This window comes from Zootoca vivipara, chromosome 11 (assembly GCF_965207765.1).
Source record: "Zootoca vivipara chromosome 11, rZooViv2.hap1.1, whole genome shotgun sequence".
In the NCBI taxonomy this organism is placed as follows: Eukaryota; Metazoa; Chordata; class Lepidosauria; order Squamata; family Lacertidae; genus Zootoca; species Zootoca vivipara.
The window spans coordinates 26,798,701-26,810,835 of record NC_142594.1 but is presented as its reverse complement, the minus strand read 5'-3'; the positions used below and the strand labels follow the sequence as shown (position 1 = coordinate 26,810,835).

The 12,135-nt window shown below is 42.7% G+C and overlaps 1 protein-coding gene across 2 annotated transcripts in view; it reads right to left on the bottom strand.

Moving 5' to 3' along the window:
- The window catches only part of CRPPA (CDP-L-ribitol pyrophosphorylase A), a 58,306-nt gene extending 46,701 nt beyond the window's left edge, over positions 1–11,605 (bottom strand). For both annotated transcript variants that reach the window (XR_015946471.1, XM_035128980.3), the window contains exons 1-2: positions 9,083–11,605; positions 1,370–1,649 (exon numbers count right to left, since the gene is read on the bottom strand). Coding sequence is in view for 1 of the 2 variants with exons in the window: in XM_035128980.3 (XP_034984871.3) it covers positions 1,370–1,649; positions 9,083–9,288 (486 nt within the window). In the remaining variant the exon portion in view is untranslated. The remainder of the gene's footprint in view (positions 1–1,369; positions 1,650–9,082) is intronic.
- Positions 11,606–12,135: the final 530 nt, after the last annotated feature.

Below are 12,135 nucleotides of genomic sequence, written 5' to 3'. Positions count from 1 at the left end.
AGAGACTCTATCTCAATTCTATCTTTCAAGCTGGACTGACAAGTTCAATTTAAAGAAAACATGCTGCAAGCATTTCTCTTTGTGGTGCAGTTTAAATTGTTGGCAATAAAAAACTTGCTAGGGGCTTTGGAATGCTGCCTTCTTCTGTTTCTACTACTTTCCACAACTTGTATTGGCAACAAAAATAGTGGTTTTTAGAAATGTAAAATTTTAATTATAAATTGCTTCAAAACATAAATGGAATCTAATTGGTTACAAAATTATATTCCAACATTATCAGGAGATTGTTTCATAGAATTAATTTATTAAAGCCTAATTTGGAAGTTCTGGAAAGCTGCACATTTTGAATCCTTCAGGCAAATAACAAACTGATTAGTAAATGTAATAAAGTAATTTATTCCACTGACAAGTGGAATTAAGGAGTGCAATATCCTACTTGATCAATTGCCATTTTAAGAACATTAAAACTTCATACAATTATGCTATCTTTATGGTATGCAGAACCTGAACTCTAAATTAGCATCATCTTCCTTGCATGAGTGATTTAGTATGAAGTTTCAGACAGGTTTTTTTTTAATGAAAAAGGAAAGGAAAGAAAACCAGGAAGTCTCTACGCACACAATGTAAGAGGAAATAATTATTTTTCATAGAAATCTAAATAAGCGTTAAATGTTCTTTAACTCATTCTACTTTCTAGGATATTTTGGAATGCTTTATCTCCAGTCTTTCGCTGCATAGATTGGCGAAACCAGACCACTGTAGTCCATGCATTGGTAAACTCAATGCTGGATTACTGTAATGTGGTCTATGGGGGACTGCCCTTTGGCCTAGTCTGGAAGCTCCAGCTGGTACAGAAGGCAGGAGCTAGGCTGATGAGGTGAGATGGTGAAAGCATGTGACATCTCTCCTAGAAAAACTATACAGTGGTACCTCTACTTACAAATAACTCTACTTATGAATGTTTCTACTTACGAATGGAGCTCCGTCCGCCATCTTGGATACGGTTTAGATAGGATTTTTTCTACTTACAAATTTTTAGATAGGGTTGCTTCGACTTACAATTTTTTTCTCCCAATGCATTCCTTTGGGATACAATTTTTTTCTACTTACAAATGTGTGTTCGGAACGCATTAAATTCGTAAGTAGAGGTACCACTGTACTTGCTGTCTCTATCCTACTAGGCCAGTTTCAAGATACAGTACTGAAAACCCTCAAAAACTTGGGTCCAGGATACCTTATGAAGTGCCTGAGCCCTTATATCGCAGTCTGATCACTGAGATCATCCAGACTCAGAGCACTGTTAGTTGTCTCTGTTACCTACCACCTACTATCTCAGCATTAGAGAGTTCTGTGATTTTACAGTACTTACCCCATGCTCTTTGGCAGCCATAACTACTTTAAAAAGTATGTCCTCCTCAACAAATGGTCTCACAGCATCATGGATTATTACTACTTCTGGTTTCTGAAGTGGTGAACTGAGAAGGTGGCTCTCTGCAAATTTTTTCAATCCATTGAAGATCGATCTATGACGAGTCATTCCACCTTCGGCTACTGTTGTTCGTTTGTGACCATATTTTTTTATAATAGACTTCATTACTTCAACGTTCTCCGGAGACACCACAACAATAATATCGGATATCCAGCTGATTCTATAAGGCATTGAATAAAATTATTTCATGCACATGTCTAAATATTCGAGGATTCTGCTAGCATTTTTTTTCTAAATATGTAAAAAAAATGGTTAAAGTATCTTTCAGACTTTCTTTAATTTTACTGGTTTGCCATTTAGGAAAACTAGCAAAAAAGGGAGACACCATTCACATGTTCAGAACAATGGTGAACTATGTTTTACCCAACAGAAACTTCTACATTAGATCTTCGAATCATAAATCTTCTCATTTACTCAACTAAATAACCAACATTGTGACCAGAATTTATTCACAACTGCAATCTATTTGTTAAGACACAAAATATTCTTAGACATATACTATTTACTAGAGGCATAAGAAGATTCTTTCCTATTTTGATTGGGGATAGTGTATGGCCTTAGGGAAACCTGTAGTGAATTTGCCAACTGTGGCCCCATCTGCACTATACATTTAAAGCAGTATCATACCACTTTAAATATTTAAATCCTTGAAAGATTAAATCTATGGTATCTCTGAAAATTTTTACACATCACTGGGGAAGACAGGCGAACTAATGACAGTGTACTGGAAGAAACAAAGATCACCATTGTCAAAGCAATGATTCTTCAACATCAACTTAGTTGGACTGGTCATGTTGTTCGGATACCTGATTACTGTCTTCCTAAGCAACTATTCTATTCCCAACTTAAGAATGGAAAGCATAATGCTGGTGGTTAACAAAAGAGGTTTAAATCTAAATCTTAAAGAAAATGTAGTACAGTACTGTATAAACACCAACAATTGGGAAACACTGGCCTGTGAGCGTTCCAATTTGAGAACAGCCTTTACCAAAGGTGTTGTGGACTTTGAAGATGCACAAACTCAGGGTGATAAGGAGAAACGAGCTAAGAGTAAGGCACATTTGGCAAACCCTCACCATGATCAACTCCCACCCAGAAAACTATGTCCCCACTGTGGAAGGACGTGTGGATCCAGAATTGGCCTTCAGAGTCACTTACAGACTCACTGTTTTCATGGAAGACAATCTTACTCGGCTACGAGTGATCGCCAAAGGAGATACCACTTTATATAGCCATAGCTTACCCCCCAACAATTCTGGGAACTTAATGTTTGCTACAGGTACTAAGAGGTGTTAGAAGACCCCTATTTCCCTCACACAGCAATAGCTCCCAGGGTGATTGAACAATTAATCCTTCTTCCCAGTGAGTTTGCCTTAGTGGGAAGTGCTTTCATTCACAGAACCCAGTTTCTGCAGAAATCTCCTGCCCGTGCCATAACCCATGCTGTTCCAGAGGGTACCCAACCCTCAGAAACATATTTTTAGGGAGCCTTAGGTGGGTAAAGGGGATTGGTGAAAACTGCGACCGTGCATGAGCTGAAGTACTTTTCACCAAGGCAAAACCACCACTGGATAGAGCTGAACTTCTAAGTACAGTGGAATCTCGGTTTACAAACACCTCGGTTTACGAATTTTCGGTTTACGAACGCTGCGGACCCATCTGGAACGGATTAATTCACTTCCCATTACTTTCAATGGGAAAGTTCGCTTCAGTTTATGAACGCTTCAGTTTAAGTACTCCGCGGACCGTCTGGAACAGATTAATCCACTTTCCATTACTTTCAATGGGAAAGTTCACTTCAGTTTATGAACGCTTCAGTTTATGAACAGACTTCCAGAACCAATTGTGTTCATAAACTGAGGTACCACTGTAGATGTTATTTCTACCAAAATGCAAGCACAAAAATTACACTAAAAGAGAATATTTTTTTAAAAAAATTAGTTACTTAGTTTTCCTTTAAAATGTATCAAAACCTTTGCATGTTTTCAGATTGCATTCTATTTTGAAACTGAAGCTAAATGGAATGTTTTATATTAAGGGGTGATAATTAAGCTTGGGAAAGGAGGTCAAAAGGCAGAATATAGCACAAACAATATTTTTAATATACCGGTATATTTTTAACCCAATACTACTCAGTGCTTGCTTCACTTATGAAATAGACAGAAGAATACAGTGTGTGGTACTCATGAAAGAATTCATGAACTAGTTTTACCAAGACGATAAAGCAGATAACTTCATTCAAAGAAGCAAAAAGTAATAGATGGAATCAATTTCTGTCTTTTAGCAGACTTCATCAAGACATAGATCCAAATATATCACAAAGCTAATCATGGGTCATAACTCCTTGAAAAGAAAAAAATATTCTCAAACATAATGGAACTTGCAACTTTGTGCTTAAATGTTTTCCAGATGTCCCTTATTTTAGAAGACGCCAGTTCTCAGAAAAGGTTCATCACTTGGTACCCTCCGGGGTGGTGGGATATTTGCTCTTTCCAGCTAAATACACCTTTTTACATTTGACCAAGGACTAGATGATGCCTGTTCGTGGCAAGATGCCATCAAAGAGCTATTGAAAAGGGAAGAAAGTCTGCAATTAGAAGATATTGGAAAGCAAGGAAGCCACAAATGATTGGGGGGGGGGTCTTTTCATATGTTTTCTGAGAGTACTAGCTGCTGATGAGTCCCAGAGATTGAGGCAGGAGCCAATTAAATTGTTAGCATGACACTGTATAAAGTGCTGCCAAAGCTCAAAGCAAGACACAGTAATCCTCTGGCATCTGTAAAGAATGAAAGCAACCCACCCAGGATGGGGTCAGAGAAGGCTTCTTGGAAAGAGCCAATACAGATGAAAAGAGAGAAAGGACATTCCGGGTGGCACAAGTGGGGGACTAAGCTAAGAATGAATGAGCATAAGTTGGGGTGACAAAACAATGCTCATTCATCATGCCAAGGTATGCATAAATACCAACATATGCAGAAATTAGTGATAATGGAATATGAGTCAGTGTTAACCACACACACTAGTGTTTCCACTGCTACCACCACAGGGTTTTGTTGGGGAGAATGGTGATAAATCTCTTCCTCTGGCACCATTGGCATATAATAGGGAACACTTGCAGGGATTCATCACAGTCAGTTTAAACCGATATGTTGATTTTGTGTGGGTGACAGCATCGCTCCGTTCCCTTCTAAAAACTGTATTTTTAACTCGGCTTCTGTGCTGTATATTTTGTATCTTTAAACAAATTCACATGCAAGTGCTCTCTTCTGCCCAAGTGTGAAGGCTTTCTGGAACAGAAAAACACTCCACTCCTGAACTCGGAGACCTCTTTATTGATTCACATAAACAGCCATTGTATTAAAAACAATCTCAAGGGCTAAGCCCTGGCAATTTCTGACTCTGTATTCCCATTACCCACCTTAACACACTGTTTGAAAAACTGCTGAGTACAACCCTTCTTCAAATATCCAAGTCATTTTCTTTTCTGCACATTTGCACATGGCAAAAAAGTCACTGACTGAATCATTCTTCACAGGCAAACAGAGTTTATTGTAATCCGCCACAAACTGTCCTAAAGCGGACAGGGTAGTGGTGTGCAAAATTACAACTTATGCACCTGCCAAACTATTAAGGCAACACATTCACTCTATGAGTAACAACAAAGGTAAAGAAGGGCAAGCCACAAAGGGTGGTAGGCAACACAAATGGGCTACAACAGGGGCAGAAAGAATGTCATTAAAAATGAACATGAGAAGGCAAGATTGAATTCAACAGATGGGGTAGTAAGCATGCACTGCGTTGTTTCAAAACACAATAAACTTAACCTGTCAATGTTATTTCAGGCTTAGTCCTGGAATCTATTTTCAGCATGCAGGTCCTCAATCACATATAAACCAGTTCATTTCCAACATTCCAACAGACTCTCATGCAGAATTTTCAACCTTTTCAGACTCATAAGCTCCATTAGCCCATACATGCAGTACAGGACTGAGCCATAATTTACCTCCATATGCAAGTAATGCTGACCCACCTTAGGTCAGGATACAATCCAGCTTTGAGTCCTGATCAGCTAGTGAAAGACTATTACCCTAGTGCGGCTAAGAACCCTGGACTGGATTATGCAAAAAAAGAGAAAAGCTATACAGAACAGGGGAGGGCTTGATTCTCAATGGAATACTCTAGAGCAGGCATGTCAAACCTGCGGCCCTCCAGATGTTTTGGACTACAATTCCCATCTTCCCCAACCACTGGTCCTGCTAGCTAGGGATCATGGGAGTTGTAGGCCAAAACATCTGGAGGGCCGCAGGTTTGACATGCCTGCTCTAGAGTCTAGATTACAGGCATCCCCTCACTTATGCAGGGGTTATGATCCCTGCACCCTCTAAAAAGTCTCTAAACATCTATTTTTTCTGCTCTCCAGTTCGCTCTCAAACCCAGGCCAAAATATCTAGAGTTGAAGCTCTGGGACCAGATGGAGGCATAGCTGCCAAGTATCCCGTATCCGCCGGGAAAACCCCTTTTTTCTCACCGTTTCCCGGCGGTCTCCCGCTTGGCGAAAAATCCCGGCATTGTCCCTTAAATTCGCTTCTTCCCGGCGGCCATTTTTCTGGTGCCGCTTTGCCCTTCTATGGGCACCAGAAAATGGTGGCGCCGGCGCCGGAAGTCGCTTCCGTGCACAACCGGAAGCTGCGTGACGCGACTTCCGGTGGCGCTTCGCCCTTCTATGGGCATCAGAAAATGGCGGCGCCAGAAGTCGCTTTTACGTGTTTCCGGTCATGCGCGGAAGCGACTTCCGGCACCGGCACCACCATTTTCTGGTGCCCATAGAAGGGCGAAGCGCCACCGGAAGTTGCGTCATGCAACTTCCGGTCATGCGCGCGCTGCCGATCCCGGATCTTTACAATCCGGACTTAGCAGCTATGGATGGAGGTTGGAGGACACACAGCAAAGTGGCAGCGGTGGCTGCTGCTGTGCTACCCCACATGCCACCTATTAGGTAAACAAAACCCCACTGTGCCACAGGTCTCTTTGGGGCTTCCTCCGCCCTCTTCAGGTTCTGGGGAGGGTCTCCTTGTAAGCTGCGAGGACTCTCCAGCTCATTCCCACCACTTCCTGGTACAGTATGATTTTATTTATTTATTTATTTATTTATTTATTTATTTATTTATTTATTTCCCAGCACCATGCAAGCAGAACACAGGTAAGTGGGGGAATGCTTGTAAGTAATCAGGGCCAGGGAACAGATTTAATGCCAATCACAATAATGTATCCAAGTGAAACCCTCCTATTTTATCTATTCACCCATGGCTGTCCAAATTTTATGGTATCCATAACTGAAAGCAGTCCAGACTAAAATGACTGTATGGCTCCCTGTTTGCACCAACTGGGTATAGGCTTTCATATCAGCATTTCCGACAGGTTGAAAAAATGACAGTTGGAGGAGCTGGAGCAATAAAGGCCTGCCATGAATAGCTAGGAAATACAGGATGGGGATGGTAGCTATTCTAAAATATTAGCTGTAGAGTTAAAGAGTACAACTGCATGGAGTATATTCTTTGTGGGCTCTGGCAGTGTCTCTCCAACTTTTCAGGCAGGCCTCTTTTTCCAGCCATACCAGGACTTGGCAGGGAGAAGGACTTGGGACCCAGTGCATGCAAAATATGTGCTCTACCAAAGAGTTATGGCCCCGTTCATCACATTATTTGTTGTTGTTGTTTAATCGTTTAGTCGTGTCCGACTCTTCGTGACCCCATAGACCAGAGCACACCAGGCACTCCTGTCCTCCACTGCCTCCCGCAGTTTGGTCAAACTCATGTTCATAGGTTCGAGAACACTGTCCAACCATCTCATCCTCTGTTGTCCCCTTCTCCTTGTGCCCTTAATCTTTCCCAACATCAGGGTCTTTTCCTGGGAGTCTTCTATTCTCATGAGGTGGCCAAAGTATTGGCGCCTCAGCTTCAGGATCTGTTCTTCCAGTGAGCACTCAGGGCTGATTTCCTTCAGAATGGATAGGTTTGATCTTCTTGCAGTCCATGGGACTCTCAAGACTCTCCTCCAGCACCATATTTCACATTATTTACATCCTTAAAATTACTGATGTTGGGGTTTCAGTGCCGTATTTTCCCCACATAATTATTTCCATTTCATAATTTCATTAGTAACAGTAAATAGATGTCAACTAAAAGTAAATATTAGGCAATGCCACTAGCTTCAGTTACTAAACAGTCATGCTAAATTAGATTACTCCCTAGGACATCATAAAAATTTCCAATGTAAATTACCCTAATTCCAATTCAATTTTGTTTACAGTGGTACCTCTGGTTGCGAACGGGATCCGTTCCAGAGGCCCGTTCGCAACATGAAAAGGCCGCATCCTGAAGCACCATGTCTGCACACGCGCATGACGCAATTCAGCACTTCTGCGCATGCACGCATGCCAAACCCAGAAGTAACCCGTTCCAGGACTTCTGGGTTTGGCACATCCGAAACCTGAAAAGATGTAACCTGCAGCGGATGTAACATGAGGTATGACTGTATTTTTTTAAAAAAAACCACATCACTGGCAATGATTTTTCTTTTCTTCCCAACAAACCTACTTTAGGATTTGGAATTACCTGGAATATGAAATGACTTGGAATATAGACAGCTCCATACTCAAGATCAGGCAGCCCCAAACCGCGGCCCTCCAGATGTTTTGGCCTACAACTCCCATGATCCCTAGCTAACAGGACCAGTGATCGGGGAAGATGGGAATTGTAGTCCAAAACATCTGGAGGGCCGAAGTTTGGGGATGCCTGCTCAAGACCATTTACAGACCAAACCTGTGAATACTTTGAAATAAGCCGATTCATTTTAAGCAGCTTAGGTGTACTCAGCTGCATAGGATCAAATTCCAAAGCTGCAGTTCAAAGCACAGGAAGAGCTTCCCTGAACTTAGTGGGACCTCCAAGTCAACATGTACCATGTATGCCACCTTGGGCTCCTTAGAAAAAAGGTGGGTGTAAGTGTAAAAGATAGCTGAAATAAGTACAACACATGCTTCAACTCCTATTAGTTATAAGGAGCACCCAGAACTGCAAATACTGCAAATAACCCTTTACTAGCTGAGGCTCCATAGGACAAGAGGTCCAAGTAGGTGGGGCTTATGAGCCAACTTCTTGCCTTTGAACATCTCCCTCATCTTAGCAATAAAGCCCTGGAATCAAGGCTGCAAAACTCCTAGTGTTTAATCAGAATAAGCACCCCTGTATTCAGCAGATAAGTAAGCACGACTTTGAAAGCCAATCCTCCTGAAATCAATAGGTCTTTTCAAGTGTGCACATAGTAGAGAGCTGAATTTGATTTCCTTACTCCCCTTCCTTTTAAAATGTTTATAAGTAGGTAAAATTGTAAGCTTCCAGGCACAGCTGCGTTTTATGCGTTGACAGTTGTATTATTTCTCTCGGAAGGCGAGGGTGGGGGGGGGCTGAGGTATGCGCGCCATTCCTGTCAGCCCCGGAGACCGTGTGCGCATGCGTAGGTGAAGGGAAAAGCCGTTGGCCACGCTAAGTCAGGCCGGCGAGAGGGGAGACTAGGGGGCGGCGGCTATTTACCTTTCCATGGCTCGCACCGTGTAACTAACGAGCGGCCTCCCCAGCAGAGCGCAGAACTGCTTCGGAGTGCAGCCGCCCAAGCGCTCCCCGCTTCCTCCGGCGGGGAGCACCGCCGCCACAGACACCGGCGGGCGTCGCTCCCGAGGCGCCTCCGAGCCCCTGCCGCCGCAACTGCCCTTCCTGAGGTCAGTCACCGGCAGCTCCATGGTGGAAATCCTAATTGTGGCTCCTTTTCTCCCTTCCCCACCCCGGAAGAAAAGGTTGTTGCGCGCGCGACGGACAGAGAAGGGGCTTGCCTCGAGCAGCCGCAGCCGCCCGCCCACCTCACTTTTGACCCCCAAGCCTGTCTGTGAGTCGCAAAAAACATCTCGCTCGCTGTGCCGGCTGCCTGGATAGCTCGCCCTCCTTGAATTGATCTCTTGCCTCACATATCCTCAGCAAGCCACCATCCTTTTACTTGCTGATCATCTACCGCCCTCGGCATTTTTTTAAAAAATTACTTTGTTTTTAAGTGGGTTTGGCTGGCCCTTTAAATAGCCCCTCTTAGAAACGAGGGAGGGAAGGAGAGAGTGTGACGCTTGCGTTCTTTCTGCGCATGCGTCGTGCCCATTTGAAAGGGGGGGGGGAAAGGCTGGGATTCAAAGCGGAAGCCACATGCCTGCAGTCGGCGTGACACTGCCTTCAATTTAACGTCTGCGACGTTGTGGCTAGACATGGTTAGCTTGTAGAATGTTTACGTTAAGGATGTTGCGCTAGTTTCCTCACTACAGCTCGATGCATATGTAATGTTTCAGCACAGAGACTAGTTACTTGTTTTGTGTCACTCTGCAATTCAGGAGCCTGGGTTGCAGGACAGGACAAAGCAAGCTAGGGCGTGCAAGGAGTGCTCTAGCTACTTTGCAGCTTCCTGGCCATTTGTGCTGCCTCCTCACGTGCACTGTGCACATGGGTAGAGAATGTGATGCCCTTCAGATATTGCTGGACTTCAGATCCTTTCAGTTCCAGCCAGAATGGCCAGTTAATTGGGGAAGAGGGGAGTTGGAGTCCAGCAACTTCTGGAAGTCACCATGGCCCATGGGCATAGCTGAGTAGGCAGCTGCCCCCACAAAAAAATCCTGGCTATGCCCATGCCATGGATCATGACAATTCCAGGGTTCGCATGTTGATTGAAATGGGGGTCACAGGTGAGCTCTCTTCTTACTAAACACAAGCTGTAGCCAAGATCTCTAATGGTTTTGAGCTTTATAATGCTGTCTTGGGATCTGTGCAAATTGTTGCTAAACGGCACCAACAGGGATAAATGCTGCAGAGTAAACTCAAATTAAGTCAATAGAACTTAATTCAGAGTTAACTTGTAGCAAGTAGTTGTGTTGATTTATTCTGGAAAAGCCCAAAAGAATGATATAATAATACCAATATTAGAGCTAAATAAAACACCACTAGGTAGTAAGGTGGTTCTGGGAACTTCAAAAGCTTGTTCACTGTATTTTGATATTTTTTAGTTTACTTTAATGACGTGCTCTGGTCCATGGGGTCATGAAGAGTCTGACACGACTAAATGACTAAACAACAACAATGACATTAGTAGAGTGTTTGACTAGCAACAGGGAGACTGCTGAGTTCGAATGTCAACTCAGCCATAAAGTTTACTGGGTGACAATGGACAACTCACTATTTTTTCAGCCTAATGTAATTCAGAGGTTTGTGAAAATAAAATGAGGCAGGGGAGAATTTTTAGCTCCTTGGATGAGATATGGGAAATAAACATAATAAATAAATTGGCATTCATAAAAAGCTTACCTGATTTCAGCATTCAAAATTCTCCAGGCGCATTTTGTAACTGGCTACCGACCATTTGCACCCAAGAGAAGATGCCTGGATGCCAGGATAGCTCCTGACGTCTCTACCATACCGAGGTGCATGCCTGAGGGTCCTTGGATCTTGACTATTTTCATACACTAGCAACACATCCTGTAGAATATCCATTATATTTTCTCTGCACAATCAGAATGAATTTCGTCTGGTCCAAAAATGGCAACTAGGCATTCTGTTTTGGCGACTGTAACCTTGGTTTAAGGAGCCATTTAGCGCCTAACATCTGAAGCAGGAGAACTAATAACACTCCAAGAGGCTTATGTAGGTACTGAAGCACTTAAGGTTACCGTTAATTCTGCCAAAAGATCAAAGTGTCTGGATGTCAATGTAAACCATGGCTAGGAAGCCTGGACTACCTTACTGGACTACAACTCATGTCATCTTTTACTATTCACCACGCTGACTGGGGCTGATGGGAGTAAATCTTGCAAATTCTGGATGCTCCCCAATCCTGAAGTAAACTCTTGTTTCTGACTTTTATTCATCTGAATGACACTTCCAGACTGACATTTAGGGAAGTGGGATAGAGCTAACTATACCTCTTTGTTTCCCATTAAAATGCTCTTGACAATGTTTAAATAGTCCTTGTGCCCTACAATGAATGGCAGCTGTCTTTAAATATTTCAGTACAATTGCTTATTCACTGTATGCCCAACAATATAAGCTACTGTTGATATTTTGAAAGGCCAGGGCAAAACTATAGCTTTGAGGGAGTTCCTGGTTTTCTGCTAAAAGGTGCTCATTGTGCACTGAGATGGAAGTTAAATGGTTCCTTTTCCCAAGTTGCTTATGCAACCAACTGGTGACTGCAAACACTTGTATGTATCAGTTGGACCTTTCTGTATTAAAAGAGCTACTAAAGAAGGTATTTATTAATCCACAGCAATAGCTGCCATTCTATGCACACATAGAACACATTGTGGAGACTAGGATCCCTTCCTTAAGAGATAGCATGCTGGACGTGCATTTGTTTACTTGACAACACAATCCTATGCATGTCTACTCAGATGTTAGTCCCATTAAGTTCAGTGATGCTTTATCCTAGATAAGTGCTTATAGGATTGCAACCTGAAATACTTAGTGACCTGGACAGAATCTAGCAAAAATCAGTCATGACTAAATTCCATTGAAAGCATTTCATTTCCATTGAAAGGGCTGTCAGCTGACCCCAAAATAGG